The sequence below is a fragment of the Terrapene carolina genome, unplaced genomic scaffold (assembly GCF_002925995.2).
Source record: "Terrapene carolina triunguis isolate 2854851 unplaced genomic scaffold, T_m_triunguis-2.0 Scaffold192, whole genome shotgun sequence".
Taxonomy (NCBI): Eukaryota; Metazoa; Chordata; order Testudines; family Emydidae; genus Terrapene; species Terrapene triunguis.
In genome coordinates, this window is record NW_020664543.1 from 5,786,777 (window position 1) to 5,810,404 (window position 23,628).

Consider the following 23,628-nt stretch of genomic DNA (forward strand, 5'->3'; position numbering starts at 1 on the left):
GTTTGGCTCGCATATCTCCTGTAATATATTGGTGTATATTTACTGTTTGATGTAGGCATGGCTGGTGGATAGCTATGTGTATTTGTAATGTCTAGAAATAAAGAGGTAGTAATAACCCCATCCTCTCTGCTGTCTATCCTGACTGTCAACAAGGCTCCATTTGTTTGTGCTAGTTGTGTGTAATACTTGGATGCTTTTTTGTAGAACCTGGCGTCTGAGGACCTCCCTGTGCTCTGCAAACGCGCCCCATGAGGTAGGTGACTATCATTACCCTCCATTTTACAGATGGGGAAATGGAGGCACAGAGGCTGGAATGGGTTGTCAGATTCAAATTATGGGCCTTTAGTTGCTTAGATTCAAATTATGGGCCTTTAGTCGCTTATAAAACAGAGCTAGCAGGTAGGATGCCACGTATCCATTGGAGAGGAGATTGATTGCCTTTTCTGTATACATGTTGGTTTAACGTTTTATTGTCCAAAGAGTGAATCCCAGACCTGCAAAGCAAGTGGCAGGCTAATATGCTGGACATTGGAACATTAGGGATGTTTTTGTTTTATATTTATTCACTCTTGAAACTCCCCCCACCCCAGTCCACTATCTGTTGTAATGCAGCCATGCTATACTGTATTGACTGATGATATAGGAAAAGAAGGGTGAGAAGCCTAACTGTATGCAAGCAAGTGAAACCTTTCATTTCATCAGAGCATTAGCTACTATATATGTTGTTACAGTCTCCCATAATTGTACAGTAAGCACTATGAAATGTAGTTTATGCATGTATTTTAGTTCTGATAGGTTTGCGTGAATGTAGAAGAGAGAGTGTGGAGAAAAAGGGAATCAAGGGAGGGAAATGAAAAACGGAGAGGACCAAGATAGGACATTTTCTACAAGTTCACAGGCAAAGAAACAAAGATTGTGTCAGAGAGAGAACTTGCGGTTAGGAATCTGCTAGAAGTCTCTAGGCCGGGAGAGCATTTGGCCAGATCAGAGAGGAATAGGAAAGTCTCAGACCACTGAGAAAAGAAAGAGCCATTGTGTAAACCATTCTCTTAATGCAACTTGGTGGATTATATTTTCAACTGATGTTATCCTGCAATTAAATTGTCATTTCTATCTTGTAGATAAATGTATTGTGTTCCACCAACACTGAGGTCCGGCTGGCATTCATGAGAGAGAGAGATGCAGTTCTGAAGAAGAATTTAGTTCCTTTTGTAAAATTCTTAAATCGAGCACTTAGCTTAAAATGTTTGAGAAGCTGGCAGACAGGATGAGGGCATTTCCCTTTTTTATGGTCATCATGTCTGGTGCCTTCCTACAACTGGATGACCAGCAGGGACAATGAACTATTTATCTCTTCATCCCTACATATAGTGTCATCTTTCTGTGTCAGGGTTTTATTTTTCATTTGGCGCTGGCTTGGTTGTTGCTTTCAACCACGCTTCCAAATGAGGCTAGATTGGCACATTACCTTCACTTTCAGCCTAAACAAACAAACAAGCTAAATTGTGAATGACTATTCTACAGTCTAGCGTTTATTTGTTTTTTCAAGTAAAGTCAGTGCAGTTGATGTTGAAAGGCCATTTAGTGAAGAAAAATAATCTCTTCAGTCCCCTCAGCTTCTCTTTTTAGTACTGTCCTTGTGCTGCACTGATATAAGCGTCCACATCCCACATGTGAAAATAACTTAGGAAGACAGTAATTTTCTGGGCACTGCTTTGACTGAAACCACCCCCGGGGCCAGGTAGAGTTGCTTCAAACCACTTCCTTTATCAGTGTTTGCAGGGAAGTCTGGTATATTCTCAGCTGTCTGAAATGCAGTTTTATTTTATGCACTTTTGTAGTCGTCCATGAGGACACTTTACAAGAGGTAATATTAAGGATTAATTTAATGCTTTTGAAGTTATTTTTGTCCCTTAACTAGAACTGGGTAATTTGGTTAATTACCCACTGAATGCATGGAAGTATTTTTACTATAATTGGTCTTAAATGACTATATGGTAAAATGGGAACTGCCTAACTTATAGGCTACATTTTTATTGACCTTAAAAGAGTAAAAGATAAAAGAGGGCATGCGGATTTAGTCCCCAGGTCTGCAAACCCACAGGGAGTAAATCAGCAGAGCTGCTTGGCGGCAAAAGTGTTTGCAGAATCTGATGGCTTCTGTAATGTTTGAAATTCAAGAGCAGAATTTAGACAACAGTGAAAATAAATACAACCAGCAATGCCTGTTGTCACAACACTGTTTTTCATTCCGTTTAAAGTAGCTGACTTGAAAATCTCTAGAGAAATTATATCTGCCCGTTTCCCCATCGGATCTAATTATTAACATAGGTTGGTCTTTAAAGAACTTTTGGTTTGTTTTTCTGTTAACAAAGGGAAAAAATAGTGGAGTTTAAAATATAAGGTGGATTTGTTTTTTTTAAATGTGATGCAACATATTCTAAATGGAATCCATCCGGGAGATTAGCTTTTCTGTGAACCTGCAAAAATGACCCAAATGCTGCAACTGAATCTGCGTGGATGGACCATTACAGCCTCATGTTGAAGTCAGTGGGGTACTGCACAAATGCAAGAGTCGGCCTAGATGGATTTGAATTCAGCATCAGGGCCTAGATAAGCCGGGAGTAGTCTTGTTCCCCCACCTTTCCCCCCTTACAAACTTGATATATGCATCTGGCTACAAACAGGTTGTTTTACTTTGTTTTTGGTGCCATAAGCTAAAATAAATCATGTCAGCTTCAGCTTAATTGAGCTTGTCCTCTTGGACAGATGATTTCTGTACTCTCAAAAGCACGTTTTCATAGTTTAGCAGCATAGTTTAGTGAGTACTGTAACCTTAAACTACCTGGTGTCTAAAAGGGCAGAGTAAATGGACATTGCTACATGCACTTTGAATGTACGGCAAAAAAAAAAAATTTACCAGTCCTAACTATAGAATAGCATGGACTATAAACCTAAATAGATAATTATTTTATTTTTATTATAAATCTATCAACATTCGCGTTCTGGCGCCGAATTTGAGCAATGTCTATAACTGTTTACAACCCTTTTAATGGCAGAGCATCCCAATGCTGTGGGCTCTAGTCGTTGCAGGTAAGGTACTTGCCCAATGTTGTTCCCTTTCCTTTGGAAACAGAGTGCAAAGTTTACTGGAAATTGTACATTTTTCATCCATCTATTGTTTTGAGTTGCCACATTCTTACGTTGTCCTATCCCTCTCCCCTTTTCCTCCTAGAGGATAGACCTATGTTTACAAGTTAGTAGCTAGGAGGGTGCTAAACCATGATACATGCTTCACCCTCCTCTTAAGGATGCTGTGTCATCTCTTTATGCTGTCAGCCACCGTTGGCTTAAGGAGAGAGGGAGTGAAGGTGGTAATGCTAATCATCTAAAGTGGCTTATGCCTTTAAAGTGGTATGCAAACATAAACCAATTCTCATAACATCTCTGTTATGGAGGTAACTACTGTTGTTCTGTTTTACAACTGAGGAAATGGAGACACATAGAGATTAAGTGAATTGCTCAAAGCCTGACAGCAAGTCAGCGGCAGAACGGGGACTAAAAATCCAAGATTGATCTCCAATCTTGTGTGTAGTCTACTAGATCGGATACCTCTCTGAAGCAGTTTGTTTGAAGAATGTGTTCAGATCTGTTTCTCCAAAGGACAGTGCACAGCACTCTTTTATACCCCATGGAGCCAGCCTAACCAGGGGTCAAATTAAGGAAATAAGAATTGGTAGTCTTCCAGAAATTCACACATGAGATTGTACAATTTTTATAATTTGATGCTTTTCTCTTCTTCCTTGCATGCTGTGATCATAGTGAAGTAGTTAACAAAGCTCCTTTTATATTATCATTAGGTTTCAGTGTTACTGCACTATTGGGATGAATGGGGGTAGTTGACACCACCCAGAAGTATTGCTTCAGACTGTCTGCAAACACAGGCACACACCTCATTGCATTATTTTATCCTTGGGTTTGAAGGTTTTTTCCATTAAGGCTAGAGGGTTATTTATTACATTAATATGAAAACTTACTTGCTGGAATAGAAGATTGTATTCTCAAAAAGACATATCAGAATGCCAAGCTTCCATAAGGCAGCCCAGTGCGACATCTGTCTTGTAATTGAAAAATGTGTCTAGGGCGTGTATCTGTGCAAACTTCTTAACGTAATGTGGGATCGGGCTTACACAATGGAAAACAGTTTATCAGTGGCATAGAACAATGTAATTAGCTGGCACATAGTTTCTCTTTTTTACATTAAAAAAAAGTGAATAGGTACAACTAATAGTTGTCACTTCAAATGCTTTTTATTTTTTTTTGGTTTGTTTTTTAAACAGGCTACTCTTGAAAAATGGCCGCAGAAACTGCAGGGGAGGCAGGGGTGTGGAGACAAACCAAAGCTCTTTTATTCAAGAACTACCTTGTTAAATGCAGGACTAAGAAGAGTAGTGTGCAGGTAGGTTACGTGATCATTTACTGGCCTCTGTGTCTGTGTCTGATTATGATTGAAAAATTAGCTGACTTAGAAACAAAACTAATCTTTGTTAAATTGTCTCTGAATATTGAAGGAATAACTGATTAGTTTGAGCTCAGGTCTGAAATATATTCGCTCCTTCAATCATCCTTGTGATCCTTTGGCAAGAAATACTTTATAGAAATAGTCTTGCTGTGTGTCTCTGTGTATGAATGTGGTAAGTTCAGTTTCTCTATTCACTTTCTAGAGAGTATAACTGACCAATTTTTTGGGGTAAAATAACATGACTTATTTTAGGGCAGAATTACATGTAGTAAAATAGTACTGATAAAGTACAAGATTAAGTTTAGAATGTCTTGTTACTGATAAGAGCAATTAGGTAATAGAACTGCCTGTTGGGCTTCCTGGTAAGAACCTTTCAAGCAAATGTTTACAAATGGTTTAAATGATAATTAAGAATATAGTGTTGTTGAGAATAACATAATAATCATAATAATACTTCAGAGTGCTATCTCATCATTCATCCTTGAATGTCAAAGCATGTTATAAAACATTAAGGAAGCCTTGTAATACCCATTTTGCTGATGGGGAAATATTTGCAGGCAGACTAAGTGGTTCACCCAGTGTCAGGTTGCAGGAGAGTGGCAGAACTAGAAAGAGCATTCATAGCTATAACCCTCCATTTCAGCATATGAACTATATAAATACACATAACTCTGGAAGTCAGGACTGAAAGGTACCATTGTGTAATCATAACACGAGCCCAAAACTTCACCACAGAACAATAAATCAATAAATACAATGATTAAAATATTGTATTGGAAGTATTTGTGATGATGTCATTTCTAAAATTTACCTATTATAAAATTTTGCTTAACAGCTCTATTGTGTGACATACCTGGGTTTTTAGGGGGATCCACAAGGGTCAACAAGAGAACATTTAACTTATTTGTTTGGCAAGACAAGGCTTGGCTTGACTTGCTTAACTGTTCCATGACTGGAAATATATACAAATTCTTTTTCATTTTCAGATAATGCAAATGTTAAGTTTATACCAAAAGCCAAATCATGTTCTAGATAAGAGACCAGACACCAAAACATCTGAAGCCAAATTTTGCCATCAGCTTCATCCATGTAACTTCGCCAATTTCAATGTAATTGAGCACAGAGATTGCTCTTTGGTTTATAACTTCTTAGGAGTTGGAATGGAGCACTTGCATCCTAAGATGGCTTCCCAAGTTATCACTGCAGGTTAGCAAAATCCTGTGGCTGCGTTACAGCAACAGCCAAGATTGAAATGATTATTTATGTAGTTCAATAAATGTGCAGGAAGCTTTACAATCAAATAATTTGAAAAGGACACAGTCACTTCTTGAAGCGTTTATAATTTAAGTAAAGGAGAGATTTTAATTGTTGTCTTGTTTTTTGTTGTTTTTTTCAACAGGAAGTCCTTTTTCCACTATTTTTTTTATTTTGGCTTATCTTAATGAGCATGATGCATCCAAATAGGAAGTTTGGTGAGGTGCCCAACACTGATCTTGGTACTTTAGATCGCTCCATGCTCTTGGACTTCATTCTTGGATACACACCAGTGACAAACATGACAAGAAAAATCATGCAGAAAGTGTCTTTTGAATACTTTGCAGATGGTATTATATTTATTTTATTCTTCCACGTCTCATGTTCTTTTTTGTGTTTAGATGGAAAATATGATATTATTGCTTTGAATGGCTGATCAAACTTGTCCTCTTCAGGTAGATTAGACAGTATTTCTCCCCTCTACTGCTGAGATCTTGAAGGGGCTATGATGCCATCATTGTCTGCTTCAGCTGATGAGCATTGTGTGATGCCAGTCATGTGCTCAATCTTGCAGCCCTTACCCACAGTAGTACCCTTTCCTCACACCAGTGATCCCACTGAAGTCCAGGATGACTCATCTGAGTGAGGGTTTCAGGATTGGACTTAGTATCATCAGACTAAAAAGATTCTACCTCGCACTAACAGATTTACTGAGAGTGGTTGTATGGTAAATTAAGGAAGATACCAGTTTATTTTAACTAGGGCTTTCAGGTTTAGAGCCTGTGAGTATTACAAAACAAGTTGTTTTTAATGAATGTTTCATTTAGCAGCATGTCAATATCTGGTTTTGAAACTGATTAAAAAAACACAGTTAAGTTGTGCCTCCTCTATAGTGCTGGCACAGCTGTGTAGCTGAAACTGATTCTACCCCCAAAACCTCGTATGAACTTGTAGCTTAGATGGTACACGGCTGCCAAGAGAAAAAGAATCACAGGTACCACTACCTGAAACTTTCATTTCTTTTTCTGGGTATCCTGATCTGCTGGTTTCAAGTTCTTTCTGATGAATTTCACATTTGGGAGTGATGCGTGGCTTCTGATCGCAACAATAAATGTTTTTGAGTCCCTGCAAAAGTTCACTTTTCATTTTTAAAATATATTTTCCTTCAAAAACTCATACCAAATTTGTCAAGTGCTGAGACTTAAATCTGTGCTCCGTTGAAGTAAATGGAAAATTTTTTCATAAATTTCAATGGGACCAAAATTTGGCCCTAAATACTAAAAACAAGTAGCCCTATTTAGAAATGACACAATCTTTGCTTAAAATACATAGTCCACTTTTGATTGTTCTTCTCACACAAGCATTCTGATATAATTCTAATTTTTAATATTTTGCAGATGTAATTACAGAAGAATTTTTCAGTGAAAAAGAATTGCAACAGGCTAGTACGGTTAACCCCTCAAAGTTTGTTGGTGTAGTTTTCAAAGATTCCATGTCCTACCAGCTTAGATTCTTTCCTGGTGCTGTCACAGTGTCTTCTATCAATGTCGAATCAAGAGGTAAATATACATGCTACTTTTAAGGCATTGAACTTGAAAATTTGACTTACTTTTATTATGTCATCACATGTGATGCTAAGTGCAGACTTTGCTACCTCATGTGTTATCACGAGAAAGCCAAAGAGCATTAACAGTGGTGGCATTAGCATCAGTACAATATGAAAGTGGGGGGGGGAGCTGGTTTTTCACTCTTTGGGGTATTTTGATGCACAGGAGATGTGCTGGACTGCATTATTGATAGGGAAACTCCCACAAAAAGCTAGGAGTCATCTTCCTGTACTGGGAATGGTTGCAGGGATAGTTAAGGCACAAATGAATATCTGCGTTAGGTGATCATCTTTATGTATCAGTAATAATTTGGTGGTATTTATAGAGTGACTTAATGTTACATGGTTCTTCACAAGCATGTAAAAAACAAGCGGTGAAAACGTAAGGCAGTGGGAGTTTTTTAGCACCAGGATTTCAGCCTAGGTCCCTGCTTTGAGAAGCTCTGAAAAGTACAAAACCGCTTAATACATGAGAAGCTCTAGAGATAGCCCCAGCATCTTCACCAACTCCTCCACCACAAGAGGGTGTGTTCTTACAGATAACCTTGTTTTCCTCTTACCTTTCTTTAAGAACACTGGAAAAATGTTCTTCAAAGGGTAAAGTGTAGACAATCCAAACTTTCAAAAAAAAAAAAATCTAATGGTGAAAAGCTGTGTGTGAAATACAGATTTTGTCTTAAAGTTGTATTTTAATTCTAGGAATGATTACCTATGAAGTTAATAATTTTCCATTAAAGTGTTACGGTAGAATTCACAGTTTGGTCTTGTTCTCACCAATTTGTTTCCTTGGCTTTTTCAGTCCATGTGCAAATCTCTTTTGGAATCCTTTTTGGACTCTCCTAACTGCAAAACAGTTTGGTTTTCATTACAGTAACTTTGCAGGCTTCTGTCCATAATATAGAGTAGTGGTTCTCAATCTTCACCCCACAAAGTGGCTGAAAAATTATCCTGTGATTCGTCGTATCCTATTATCCTTGTAATAGTAGCCATCGGTTTGTGAAGTTGCCATTGGCTTTATGGTATATCTATCATGTTTTATATCTGCTTTAGAGAAAAATGTCTTATTATTATAGGGTGACCAGATAACAAGTGTGAAAAAACGGGACGGGGGTGGGAGGTAATAGGCGCCTATATAAGAAAAAGTCCCCAAAAATGGGACTGTCCCTATAAAAACGGGTCATCTGGTCACCCTAATTATAATGCTTTAAATGAGATTTTGTTGGTTACATTTTTAACTCCAAAGAAGTTGTTTTCCCCCCATTTCCACCATTAATAAAGGGTTCCCTTTAGATATAGTATCTAAAGGGAGAGGGATAACTCAGTGGTTGCTTTAAAATGTCTTTATTTTTCCATAGCCAGTTGTTCTAGTTTATCAAAGGGATGTGAATCTGTTACCTACTGGCACTCGGGATTTGCAGCTCTACAAGCTTGTATTGATGCAGCAATAATACAGGTAAATATAGATAAGTAAAATGAAAAGGCAAAATTGCTTAAATAGCCTTTGCTTTGGTATTCTTGTAATGAGATTTTTTTTGTCTTGTTAGGCTGTGTCTACACTACAGCCCATGTCGGCAAAACTTATGTCGCTCAGTGGTGTGAATATTCCACACCCCCCCGAGCAATATAAAGGCTTGTCTCCACCACGCAGCTTTTAGCGACAAGGCCTTATCGCTAAAAGTCAACGTGTGTAAACGCTTTTTTTTTTTTTTTTTTTGGTACTTTGTGGGCACTTTTGCCGACAAAATACTTCCAGCCCCGCGAGCGGCGTTAGCTTTGTTGGCAGGACAGCGCTCCTGCAGACAAAGCTGCATTCACACTGCCACTTGCGTCGGCAAAACTTTTGTCTTTTGCAGGGGGGCTATTTTAAGTACCCGTGAAAGACAAAAGTTTTGTCAACAACTTTGCAGTGTAGACAAGCCCTAAGTTAAACCAATATAAGCACGTATGTGCACAGCGCAGTGTCGGTGGGAGAGCTTCTCCCACCGACATAGCTTCTGCCACTTGCGGAGATGTTTTTCTTTATGCTGACAGGAGAGCTCTCCCCCGTCAGCATAGAGTATTTTCACCAGATGCGCTGCAGAGGCAGGGTGTATCAGTACAGCTGTGCTCCTGCAGCATTGTATAGGGAACTAAAATTGGTTTACAGCTGATTAACAAAATGTTTCTGAGAGATAAGGTGGGTGGGGTAATATCTTTTATTGGACCAGCTTCTGTAGGTGAAAGAGACAAGCTTTAGATCTCTTCTTCAGGTCTGAGAAGGTAATTAGAGTGTCACAGCTAAATTAAAGGTTGAACAGACCGTTAAGCATAAGGAGTAACACCTGTTGTAAGAAACCATTCAAAATGAAGTGAGCAATATAACACCTCTGCAGTCATAGGACAGTGTAGAGGTAATGGGTTACAGATTGTTGTAATGAGACATAAAATCAGTGTCTGTTGAATCCGTGATTTTTGATGTCTAGCAGAGTTATGAATTTAAGCTTCGTGGCTCATCTTTTGAAGGTGTTGCTCAGGTGTCCTTTGAGGATGAGGACTGAGAGGGCAGATATGGCGTAATTGTTTTGTGAGAAGTGTTTGCACACAGATGATGGGTCTTTTATTATTTTTCTGCACAAGTTCATTCAAGAGTGCAGTGATTGTCTGGTTTAACCTGCGTAGTTGTTGTTGGGGAATTTGATGAAGTACATCACATATGATAGGCATGTGTAGGACCCATGGATCTTGAAAGGTGTGTTGTGGAGGTATTGATCATTGTAGCAGTGGAAATATGGCTACAGGTTTTGCATCTGTTGCTATGGTAGGGTCTGGTGCCGCTTCAAGTTGGTGTTTCCTGGTCTGTGAGGAGCTTCTGATGATGAGATTGGCAAGGTTGGGGTGTTTGAAGGCTAGAAGAGGGGGTTCAGGAAAGATTTCTTTCAAGATGTGTTCCTCTTCGATTTTCTTGCATTTTTGTAATATTTTTGCACCAATGAGTATTCACATCTAAACGAATGGCACTACTGTTTGTACATTGTTATGCATCTAAATACGTGAGTGTGGTGTGTATGCAATGGCAGTCATTAAAAATGTTAGCAGTTGCCAACAGTTATCACAGAATGGTATTTGAGCTAGTGTAGCAAGGTAAACAAGGGGTTTTCTTGCTCTATTGGCTCAATCTTGTGTATCTATTTTACATGGTCTGTATTAAATGTGAACCTTTTAAATTTTTAATTGAGTTAATGCTGCAACTCTGGTTTGTAACCAGACGGATTTTTTTAATGGATGCATGCTTAATACCAGTCTGAGTGGTGATTGGTAGGAAGGCATGTGTCCCCCTACTGATGGATTTGTAAAAGGTTTGGGACAGAAGGCATAAATGAAACAGATTTTTGGTAGCCAAGAAATTGAGGATAATTCTCATTCCACAAAACACATTTTTACTCCAAAGATATTGTAACTGCATGAACTGTATCCCGTGTCTGACTTAATAGCTACAATCACCATTAATAGCTAGGTATGTTATATAGAATGGAACTGCTCTTAGAGTTGTGTGTTGGTGATACAGCAAGCTTACACCTCATATAGATAAAAAGATGCCAGACAAATCTTAAGTTAGGGAGTAGCTCCCATGGCAGATCCTAAGGACATGAAAACTTTGGACTATGTATCTAACTTGCATACAGCTTTTGCAGAACAAAAGTGACAGATATGGAAATTTTGAAAAACAGCGTTACTCATCCCACTGCTTTACTTGTGGATTCTTTACACTATGTACCGTAAATACTCACATTGCATTGGTAATATTCGTGGGCAAATGTCAATAGCATTGAATGCAGTTAGTGCTTTGCCATAGCCCTGTTAACTTCACTTTTGGTGATTGCCATGGTTAATAGCTTGAACATAACGCCATTTTCTAAAAATTCTTAGTGGGGAGTGTGCAACAGTTGTCACAAGTTGAGGTTTTGAGCCGTTCTGTAATAATCAGACATGCCAATCTGGACAGTGGGTACCATGGTGTCCTACTAGCAAATGTCCGCTTTCTCTAAAGGGGATTAATCCAGTTGCGTATGCCAGTCTTGCAGTGGGATGAAGCTTCTACCTTGCTGAGCTGAAGTTCTTAATTGTTTTACTACCTAACATGTATGGATTGGTTTGATTTGTTCCTGGTCAGTGTTCGTTTTGAATTCTTTTCCACTACTTCTTTCTAGTTCTAGTCGCTATTTGACAAATTCGTGCACAGGTCAGTCCCCTTATTAGGAGATGGACATCCCAAAGTTTTGTTCACTCACTGTCTCCATCTTCCCATAGAAGGTCATGTTTCCCTACTTTTTCAACTGTGATATTCTGGGACTTGGTACAATTTAGGCCCAAGACCTACATACACACACACAAGCACCTGTTTAAAGTCTCAGGGAAGTCTGTGAGCCTACTTATGTCAGTAAAGTATGGCATGTGTGTAAATGCCTCCAGGATTGGGTCTAACCCCAAAAAAAGAATTTACCTGTTAATGTATTTTGGGGTTTGTTTGCTTTTTTGATTGGTGGAGCTGTAAAATCCAAACGGATTAAAGTATTCTTTCACTTTGTTCTTAGCTGAAGACTAATCATTCAGTTTGGGAAGAACTGGAATCAACTAAAGCTGTTATTATGGGAGAGGCTGCTGATATGAAAATCGATTATTTTCCTCGAGCAGTTATTTTAATTTACCTAGTAATAGCTTTCTCACCCTTTGGGTACTATTTGGCAATTCATATTGTGGCAGAAAAGGAGAAGAAGTTGAAGGAATTTTTAAAGATAATGGGGCTTCATGACACCGCCTTTTGGTAAGTGAGTATACAACAAAACTCTCTTTCTAGATAAATATAGTAAATGTCATGTTATTTTATAATTTTTTAAAATTCACCAATTTGTTACTGTTAATCTTCTTTTTAGGCTATTGTCATATTGATGAGAATGTTGGGCAAGTCTTGCTTAAACACAGTTATAATAGCATAGTCGTTTGTGCCTATTTGAAAAGCAAATGTCACAGTGATGATGCTTCATCTAAAACCTCATATATATTTCCATTATTCTTCTGCTTTATACCACAGAAATGCAGGACTGGAAGAGACCTTGACAGGTCACCTAGTCCAGTCCCCTGCACTGAGGCAGGGCTAAGTATTATCTAGACCATCCCTGAGAGGTGTTTGTCTAACCTGTTCTTAGAAACCTCCAATGATGGAGATTCCACATATTTCCTGAATGGTGGTGCCCAAAACTGGACACTACTCCAGTTGAGGACTTACCAGTGCTGAACAGAGTGGAAGAAATACTTCTCATGTCTTGCTTACAACATTCCTGCTAATACATCCCAGAATGATATTTGCTTTTTTTGCAACAGTGTTACATTGTTAACTCATATTTAGTTTATGATCCACTATAACCCCAGATCCTTTTCCACAGTACTCCTTTCTCGGCAGTCATTTTGTATTTGTGTGGCTGAACATTCCTTACTAAGTGGATATAAAGAAATCCCTCAAAATACACCAAATGCCTGATGTGAATAAATAAAATGCTGCATGCATGAGCTATATTTTTTCCTCCTTTTAGCTCAGTAACTCCTTTTTCCTGATGTTGAATTGGACAAGTGACAGTCTCCTTTCCACTCACATCAGTTCCAGTATGTGGGTTGATTGAATACTGCTGTAGTGTTGTAACCTATCTGAGAGAGAGATCTGTGCAGAAGACGTTCAGATTTTAAAGTGCATCCTCTTTAATGATTGGTACTATACCATGTAATGTCTATTCTTCCATGTCGTGGGTGTGCTCATTTTAATACAGTATGGTTGTAGGGGAACAAATGATCTTAGTTTATCTTTGCATGCCCAGTAATGGTGACCATTGGTGTACTAGAGCTGTATCCTGCAAAAAACTACCACCAAATATAATCCTTTTTTACTGTGAATAGTTCAGTTGATTCAGTTGGGTTGATCTCATTAATAAATGCTCTTTGCATGATCAAGCCCTTAATTTAGAATATTAGCAGACTACTTCCACCCCCCAGTCACTGTTTCTTGATACATGTGGCCAAGTCACTTCCCTTCTCTGCTTTAGGGATCCGCTCTATAAAATGCATCCCTGCAGACATGTTACTTAAGTGGTGTTTGTGCAACATTTTGAAAATTGGAAGCACTATAAAAGGGCTAATCTAGTGAGTTGTTCGCTAAGCCCTGGTCTACACTGGGGGAGGAGGGAGGATCGATCTAAGTTACGCAACTTCAGCTACGTGAATAACATAGCTGAAGTCGACATACTTAGATCGACTTACCGTGGTGTCTTCACTGCGGTGAGTCGACTGCTGCTGCTCCCCCGTTGACTCCGCCTGTGCCTCTCGCAGCAGTGGAGTACAGGAGTCGACGGGAGAGCGCTCGGGGATCAATTTATCGCGTCTAGAATAGATGCGATAAATCGATCCCCACTGGATTGATCGCTGCCCACCCATCCGGCGGGTAGTGAAGATATACCCTAAGTAAAATGTGTCACATTTCTTACCCTTGCACAGGCTGCATCTGTTTCCTAAGAAGGAAATTGTTCTCTGACTTTTCAACAAGGTTTATTTTATATAGAAGAATATTGTATTACTGGACTGACTAGGGCATTAAAATTTAAGTAGCATTTTCTTTAATTATTGAAAGCTGCTCCTCACTGACCCTGTTTCAATTAAACGAGGAAATTAATTATGGAAATTACAAAATTGTAGATTCAGAACAATGTTTTGCTTTATTTTGATGCAATTAGGATGAAAGTACGTGCAATGATGCTTAGAATAATATTTGCACTTAGAGACCTCCTTTCCTCTGAGATTCTGGCACATTGTTTTGCTTCCCTTCTGTGCAGCATTCTGGAATATTAAAGAATTGTAACTTTGAATTATTCCAGTACAATTATTTAGTTAATCTAGGAATTTTCCCTGTTTTTCCTTTTCTTCCAGGCTGTCTTGGGTTCTACTGTACACAACTCTGATTTTTGTCATGTCCATTCTCATGGCAGTCATTGCAACAGCCTCTTCACTATTTCCCCAAAGTAGCTCCTTTGTGATATTTCTTCTTTTTTTCCTGTATGGAATATCCTCAGTAAGTGTTTCGTGAATTCAATTTGTTTGTGGTTCATTGAGGTCACTCTCTCCAATGTGCTTCTTCCCATCTGCTGTTTTTCCCCATTCTAGACATGTTTCCAATGCAGTTTTCCCTACCCCAAATGGTAAACAGCTGCCTTTATCGCACCATTCTCTTTCTTCTCACAATTGTTTTGGGAGATTTTATGTAGCTTCTCGTGTCACATGTACTGAGCTATGCTTTAAATAGGAAATACCAAAGATGCAGAAATATATTAAAATCAAATACCATGGGATTTTTTAAAGGTTTATTATTCCTGCTTATTTTACCCCACTACTTCATGTATGGCTCAGTCTCCCAAAATGCCAAGTACTCTGGTTTGTGGTGGTGGTGTAGCCATGTTGGTCCCAACATATCAGAAACACAAGATAGGTGTGGTAAAATCTTTATTAGACCTACTTCTGTCAGTGGAAAAAGAATTGAAGGATATCATCAAATCCTTCTCCAAACACCTTCAAGAGAAGCTCTACAATTTCATACCCCACAAACCCGTCCCAGGGACCTTCTGCATGCTCTGCAAGATACACAAACAAGGGAACCCAAGCAGACCCATCATATCTGGCCACGACCCTGTTACTGAGCAAATATCAGGATTTATAGAAACCATCGTCAAACCACTGACCATACAAAGGGCCAGCTTCCTCCAGGACACAACTGACTTCCTCCAGAAACTATACCACATTAACAACCTCCCTCAGAACACCATCCTTGCCACCATGGATGTCCTCTCCCTGTACACCAACCTCCCTCGCTATTACGCCACCGCTGTCTGCTTCAAATATCTACAAGACAATGGACAACACTCAGCAATCCACCCCCAACACATTGCCAATCTCATCCATTTCATCCTTACCCATAAGAAGTTTATATTTAACAACAAACGCTTTGTTTATACCATGAGTACAGCCATGGATACTAGGATGACTCCCCAATATGCCAACCTCTTTGTGGGCCACCTTGAAGAAGAATTTCTGGGAAAATGCACCACCAATACATATACCTGAAATACATTAATGATATTTTCATCCTCTGGACAGATGACCTGAACTCCCTGGGATTTCCACAACTACCACCCGTCTAGCACACTCTCTGTAGAACAGTCCCATATCAGCATCAAATTCTGGGATACGCCAAGAAATCTGTTATCTACAGCCAGAAACTCAGGTTCCAAATAATATGCTCCAAAAGAGAGCTCAGGATACACACCTCAACACATTTAAACTGCCTGTACTAACCAAGGACACTCCACCAGAGAAGTAGATCACATCATAGAATGGGCCACCCAGATACCCCAGGAGAACATGTTACAGTACAGCAGAAAAAACCCCAAACACCAACTTCACAGCTCTGCTTGTCACCTGCCACCCTACATCATAACCTGTACTGGTTTCATCAAACAGGTACAACCCATGCTCAGTGGGGACCCCATCCTGAAAGAAATCATTTCTGAATCCCCTCTTCTGGCCTTCAAACAACCCCCCCAACTTCACTAAGCTCATCATTAGACATAAACTCCCAACAGACCAGGATCCACCAACTCAAAGTGGCACGAAACCCTGCCAGAACAACGAATGCAAAATGTGCAGCCATCTCTCCACTGCTACAATGATCAATGTCCCCACAACTCACCTTTCGAGATCCATGCGTCCCACACATGCCTATCACAACATGTGGTGTGCCTCGTCCAGTGCCCCAACAACAACTATGTGGGTGAAATGAGACAATCACTACGCTCTCTAATGAACTCACACAGGATGTTTTTGTCTTTTATCATTTTTCTCTCACCTGTGGGCAAACACCTTTCACAAAATGATCACTCTGTATCTGACCTCTCAGTCCTTGTTCTCAATGGAAACCTGCACAATTCCTTCAAAAGACAAGCTTGGGAACTTAAATTCATTACTCTGCAGTGCACTAAAAACCATGGACTTAATAGAGACACTGGGTTTATGGCTGATTACATCAATTTGTCACACTCCTTGCTTCCTACTAACCCTCCAGGGTCCTACTATTGCAGAGTTGCTAATTGTCCACTTCATGTTAATTGACTCCAACATGCGTGAACCCCTTCTGCTTAACAATCTGTCCCACCTTGTATTTAGCTGGACACTGACTACCTTCTCTACACCTGAAGAAGAGCTATGTAAAGCCCTAAAGCTTGTCCGTTCAGCCAACAGAAGTTGGTCCAATAAAAGATATTACCTCCACCTACCTTGTCTCTCCCTAGTACTCCGGTCTCAATCCAGCAAACCGGTTAAGTACATGAGCAGTTATATTGACATTAGTGGGACTAGTAATGTGCTTAAAGTTAAACACAGGATTGAGTGCTTTGCTAGAATCAGGGCCAGAGTATTCAGCATCTTGCGTGATTTGAGTTTCTAATGAAGGAAGAGTTCCAGTTGGCAGCATCCCAACGCAGGCAGTCAAGACCAAGGGTCAGAGCAGGGGCAAACCGGAGGCAGGGAGGAGCGCATTGTCAGGGTTGATACCATTGGTCAGAATCCGAGTCAGGTTTCAGGGTCTGAGTCAGAAGGTGAAGTCCAAAGGAAGCCGAGATAGAAGCCACAAGTTCAGGAGCAAGGAATGGTTGGGGCAGCTCCAGGGAATTTGCGTTGTTGCCTGGACACTTCCTAGCACACCCCTTCGATTTATATAGGGCTGGGAGCCAATCAGGAGTCATGGGGCTGCTGTCTGTCAGACCTGTTGAGGTGGGACTTCCCGTCATCTGTGTCCACAGTGGATCTTGGGCTGTAGAGTGCAAGCTGGTTACAGTGGCAGCATGGAGATGGCAGCAGCAGCACTGCAGGCCTGAGTTCTAGACCCCTGGGGCCTTACATTAGTTTTGTGCTGACTCTCAACTTCCCATATCTTGTCTCTTCTAAACTTTGCAAAATGTTGTACTACGTTCCTTTTACTGTACAATTGTGGATCACTTCAGCAACAGTTGTGACCCTAACTAAAGCTTGGAGATTCCACTTTATTACTATATGAATCTATACAAGTCACTTAGAGAATTTTAAACAATTGCAATATTATTTATTATAGTTTCTTAATTTATGATTGAAAAAGTTTAATAATGTGAAGAACATTGAAGTATGTCTCCCTTAATTTATTGTTTAATACTTCAGTTCTTCACTCTATGACATGGACAATATTAGGAAATCAGTTGTATTGTTGAAGCCCTATTTTTACCAAAAGAGGTATTGATGTTAACAGGGATAAAGTCTTGGCAAAGCATTGCAATTATTGTAAAAGGAAAGTAACTTGTTCATTGAAGATAAAAATGTTAATTGCAGCATTTCTATGCCAGATCTCTTGTGTTCTGTAATGATGTTCTGATTTGTATTCTAGGTTTTCTTTGCTTTCATGCTGACTCCTCTATTTAAAAAATCAAAGCATGTGGGTATAGTTGAATTTTTGGCAACACTGGCTTTTGGTTTTGTGGGTCTCACTATTGTCCTGTTGGATGGTTTTCCGAAGTCTTTTGTATGGATTCTAAGCCCCTTGTGTCAGTGTACGTTCTTGATTGGGATTGCACAGGTAAGTAAACGGTGTTATTCTTTACTATCTTTGCATGCACAAACAAATGAAGAGTAACTTGATATGATTTAAGATCTAGCTAAGATACTTATGTGGCCTCCATCACCATAGCCTTAATGTATTTGTCTTCACAATACCCCTGTGAGATAGGGAAGAACTGTTATCTCCATTTTACAGAGGAGTAGCTGAGACAGAGAGAGGGTAAGTGACTTGCCAAGGTTACACAAGAAGTCTGTTGCAGAGTAAGGAATTGAGCCTGGGACTTCCAGGTGCCTGTCTAGCACCTAATTACTTCCTCTTTAAAATGTAACTTTTCTTTCCTATTAAAGAACGACTAACTGTGGCATGTAATGTATGTAACGCTTCATTTAAATCAGCTTGTGTACCAGATGACTGGAGGGGAGCTAATGTAACGCCTATTTTTAATAAGGGTCCAGAGGTGATCCTGGCAATTACAGACTGGTAAACCTAACTTCAATACCAGACAAATTGGTTGAAACTATAGTCAACAACAGAATTAGCAGACACATAGATAAACACAGCATGTGGGGAAGAGTCAACATGGCTTTTGTAAAAGGCAATCATGCCTCACCAATCTATCAGAACTCTTTGAAGGAGTCAGTAAGCATGTGAACAAGAATGATCCGATCTATATAGTTTACTTGGATTTTCAGAAGGCCTTTGACGAGGTCCCTCACCAAAGGATCTTAAGCAAAGTAAGCTCTCATAGGATAAGAGGGAAGGTCCTCCCATGGATCGGTAACTGGTTAGAAGATAGGAAACAAAGGGTAGGGATAAGTTTTCACAGTGGAGAGAGGTAAATAGTGGGATTCCCTGATGATCTGTCCTGAAATTTGTGGTATTCAACATCTTCACAAATGATCTGGAAAAGGGGTTGAAGAGTGAATTGGCAGAATTTGCCGGCGATATAAAATTATTCAAGATAGTTAAGTCCAAAGCAGACTGCGAAGAGTTACAAAGAGATCTGACAAAACTGGATGACTGGGCAACAAAATGGCAGATGAAATTCAGCGTTGATAAGTGCAAAGTAATGCACGTTGGAAAAAAGAATCCCAGTCATACATACAAAAGGATAGGGTTTTAATTAGCTGTTGCCACAGGTCTCGGAGTCATTGTGGATAGTTCTCTGAAAACTTCTGCTCAGTGTGTAACGGCAGTCAAAAAAGCTAAGAGAATGTTAAGAACCATTAAGAAAGGGATAGATAATAAAACAGAAATATCATAATGCTGCTATATAAATCCGTGGTGCACCCACAACTTGAATACTGTATGCAGTTGTGCTCGCCCCATCTCAAAAAGATATATTGGAATTGGAAAAGGTGTGGAGATGGGCAACGAAAATTATTAGGGTATGGAGAGATTTAAAAGTTTGGGATTGTTCATCTTAGAAAAAATATGATTAAGGAGGGATATGATAGAGGTCTATTAAATTGTGATAGGTATGGAGAAAATGAATAGGGAAATGCTGTTTACCCCTTCACATAACATACAAACTAGGAGTTACCTAGTGAAATTAATAGGCAACAGGTTTAAAACACAAAAGGAAGGACGACTTCACACCTGTGGAACTTGTTGCCATGGGATGTTGTGAAGGCCAAAAGTGCAACTGGGTTTAAAAAAGAATTAGATAAATTCATGGAGGATTGGTCCATCAATGGCTATTAGCCAAGATACTCAGGGACACAACCCTGTGCTCCGGGTGTCCCTAAACCTCTGACTAGTTGAAGCATCTGGCACTGGCTACTGTCAGAGACAGGATACGAAGCTAGATGGACCATTGGTCTGACCCAGTGTAACTGTTGTTATTTAAGATATAACTTATCAAGTTACAAATACACTGCAAATATTTGTCTCACCTCAATTTCAAATATTGTAAATAGTTTATTTTTTTTCTGTACATTTGTGAATTTTTAATTTTTTTATTCATGGCATAAAGCATAACTTTTTATAATTCCCTGCAGCAAACAAACTGTAATGCTAGTTTCATCTTTTTTGCATTTGTTACCATGACAATCGCCCACACTTAGTTCTTATATAATATTACTTTGTAATTTTATTTTTGTACTGTGTTGTCATGTTTAATTTCAGGTTGGTGAAAAGGCAGTTTGTAGCATCTAAACTTTTTCATGTTGGTTTGCAGGTCATGTATCTGGAAGATTATGAAAATGGTGCAATATTTTCAAATTTAAATCACGGCCCTTATCCACTAGTTATTTCTCTTATTTTACTGGTTCTGGATAGCATGTTTTACCTACTTCTAGCTGTCTATCTTGATCAGGTCATTCCAGGTATGTTGTTTAGAATCTGAGATAAATATTGAACAGAACCACATAGGTCCTGAATTTCATAACTCCACTTGAAATCTGGCAGCTTTGGGTGTTAAACACTTCTGAAAACCAGACCCTTAATTGATGGCTCTAACATACTGTATTTAAATAAAGTGTCCAAGACACTTTGTTATATAGTAATGCCACTTTCTGTGTTCTTCTTTTTCTTTAACTTCATGTAAAGCAACACTCATGTCAGGCAAAAAGAGGAGAAGTGTGGCTGTTAAATATTTAGAAATGTATTTATAAATACGTCTTAAATATTACTTTAAAATACATGGTTTTTCATTCAAATAAATTTTACTTTTCTGAAATATACTAATGAAGTGGAAAAAAACCACACAGATTAGGGTTTGATTCTGCTTGGTTATGTTTTGTTATATCTGTTTTGTGGTCGTCCCATCTCAAAAAAGATATATTTGAATTGGAAAAGGTTCAGAAAAGGGAAACAAAAATGATTAGGGGTATGGAGCATCTGCCAGATGAGGAGAGATTAATAAGACTGGGACTTTTCAGCTTGGAAAAAGACGATTAAGGGGGGATATGATAGAGGTCTATAAAATCATGAATGGTGTGAAGAAAATAAATAAGGAAGTCTTACTTAATCCTTCTCATAACACAAGAACTAGGGGTCACCAAATGAAATTAATAGACAGCAAGTTTAAAACAAACAAAATGAAGTATTTTTTTCACACAACACACAGTCGACCTGTGGAACTCCTTGACAGAAGATGTTGTGAAGACCAAGACAATAACAGGTTTCAAAAAAGAACTAGATAAATTAATGGAGGATAGGTCCATCAATGGCTATTAGCCAGGATGGGCAGGGATGGTGTCCCTAGCCTCTGTTTGTCAGAAGATGGGAATAGGCGATGGGGGATGGATCACTTGATGATTACCTGTTCATTCCTTCTGGGGCCCCGGTATTGGCCACTGTCAGAAGACAGGATACTGGGCTAGATGGACCTTTGGTCTGACCCAGTATGGCCGTTCTTATGTTATGTTCTTCTTACTGTTCCAGAATAATTTTCTTTCCTTACTGACCAAGCTGTTATCACAGTCTTTGCAATTGTTGTTCTTGGGAATTGTGTCTGTTCAAGATGTTATGTTAAATTATTGATGTGTTAATAAGTGTGATACATCTAGGAACAAATTTATTAATACCTATGAACATATTCCTCTCTACTGCATGCGTGAGATCTTTCAATACAAAATCCTTTGCCTCTGATCTTTTTCTTTGACATGTGTATTTAAATCACTCTTCTCAAGATCCTGATTCTGGAAAGTATTTAAGTACTTGCATAAATCTATCACTTCTCAGCAAAACACTTAAGGATAGACTTCGCTGAATAGGGATGCTTTCCTTAATCAGAACCGTAGTGGTGGGTTTAATGCCAAGATATGTGGCATGATTAGGCCCAGTTTTTGTAGCCAAAATTCAAACACTGAATCATATTTGTGCTTAACATTCAGAAGGCTTTCTTTCTTTCTTATTGCTTAGGTGAGTTTGGATTACGACGGACATCATTTTTCTTTATGAAGCCCTCATTTTGGTCAAAGCGCAGAAGAAATTACAAGGAGTTATATGAGAGTAGTATTAATGGAAGCTTAAGTTTCAGTGAGATGGTTGAACCTGTATCTTCAGAATTTCAGGGAAAAGAAGCTATCAGGTATAGCTGTGCTATGGCACAGATTCATTGTCGTGCTTCTCCTGTTTCGTGTGTGCCTGGGAATTAACAGTAATTTTTAATCTGTTGATTCAATTAGCATATAGTATGCATTACATCTAGTTCTTTACACATTTAAGTAGCAATTGTCCATTTTCTATGAAGCCACATTTTCCATTATATGGATGTTTTCCAAAGACGACAAAGTTGATTTTGGAAAAGGAAATGTTTACCTACTGTATGTCAATCAAATCAAACCTCCTGAAAATAGTCTTAGTCTAGCAGGATGAAGCAAAATGAAATCCAGGTTCTTTGGTTTCAGTGATGCCATAAGTGGTTTCAGTTGCCGAAATCAGGTGGGTTTACAGTTCAAGAAAAAAGTATTTCTCTATTAAATCTTGAAAACTGGATTCAGATAGGTTTTGTAAATCCTTTTGGTATTTATGTGAAGAATTGCACATTCCACCAAAGCCACACAGGGGAGCCACTAGACTAGCTTTCCCAGGACATGATATACAACAGCACCATAAAAGAAAACAGTAAAAGTGATCCATTTCCAGCACCTTTTGCAGTCCATGTGGAAAATGCCATTAATTCTCTTACATCTGTACCTTCATATATTCCCAATATTTTAATATCAGCGTTTAGTCTGAATCTCCATATGAGCTATGAAATCGCTGCTATTGTTATTCGCTGTTATGGTGGCATGATAGACATTGAGAAATAATCTAAATCTCCATTTTTCTTACATGGTTCCATTAGTCTCAAACAAAAATATTTGTGTTCAGTGGCCAGAATCAGACTGATTTTTTTATTTTTTTTTAATGTCTCAAAAAATTGTTTTGGATAAATCCACTTCAGTGTGCAGGTCAGGTTTTCTCCCCAGATCTTCCTAAGCTCATATAAAATGCTGGATCATTCTTACTCCTTGCCTCATTCCACATCAACCAACGCTTTCCCCCGAGTCACTGGTGTCAGCATCATCCTCCCATATTTGTCAACTTCTCACGCAAAGATTTCAGACCCTTTTCCCCCACCTTGCTCTCCACACATAGATCGCACCTCCTGACTTCTTCTGTACAGACTCTACACTTTCTGAGTTTATATAGTTCTCAAAGACCTACCTCTGTCATGGGGCCTTCGGAGAAACTAACTGAACTACCTTTATCTTAATATGTTTGAGGCTTAATTGTGGGGGAGGACGGGGATTTCATATGTCCTCCTTAGAAGAGGAAAAACATAGCAGGGTTAACTTAGTCTTACTTATCACCACTTCGTCCACTCTAATAATATATTTCACCTCTTCTGTCTACCATCTGTCTGTCTCCTGTGAGCTGACTGGGGCATAGACTGGGCCTTCTTTTCTGTTTAGAAAGTGCCTAGTACATTGTTGGTGCTATTAGAAATAAATAACGGTATGGATTACTTAAAGAATTATTCAGTTGCCATGATAGAAAATACTGAAGTCAATGAGGAAACACACACACCCCCGCCCCATATTGCCAGCACAGAGATGCAATAATATAAACAATTCAAGCAAAAGATTGCAAAAAGATGTT

At 39.0% G+C, this 23,628-nt stretch overlaps 1 protein-coding gene across 1 annotated transcript in view; it reads left to right on the plus strand.

The window, feature by feature from the left end:
* Window positions 1-203: 203 nt before the first annotated feature.
* The window catches only part of ABCA5 (ATP binding cassette subfamily A member 5), a 54,263-nt gene continuing 30,838 nt past the window's right edge, over window positions 204-23,628 (plus strand). Inside the window, exons 1-10 of the mRNA XM_029912145.1 lie at window positions 204-253; window positions 4,341-4,459; window positions 5,922-6,126; window positions 7,174-7,335; window positions 8,738-8,835; window positions 11,954-12,183; window positions 14,331-14,472; window positions 17,866-18,054; window positions 20,216-20,363; window positions 21,904-22,072. Coding sequence (XP_029768005.1) covers window positions 4,355-4,459; window positions 5,922-6,126; window positions 7,174-7,335; window positions 8,738-8,835; window positions 11,954-12,183; window positions 14,331-14,472; window positions 17,866-18,054; window positions 20,216-20,363; window positions 21,904-22,072 — 1,448 coding nt within the window. The 5' untranslated portion in view covers window positions 204-253; window positions 4,341-4,354. The remainder of the gene's footprint in view (window positions 254-4,340; window positions 4,460-5,921; window positions 6,127-7,173; window positions 7,336-8,737; window positions 8,836-11,953; window positions 12,184-14,330; window positions 14,473-17,865; window positions 18,055-20,215; window positions 20,364-21,903; window positions 22,073-23,628) is intronic.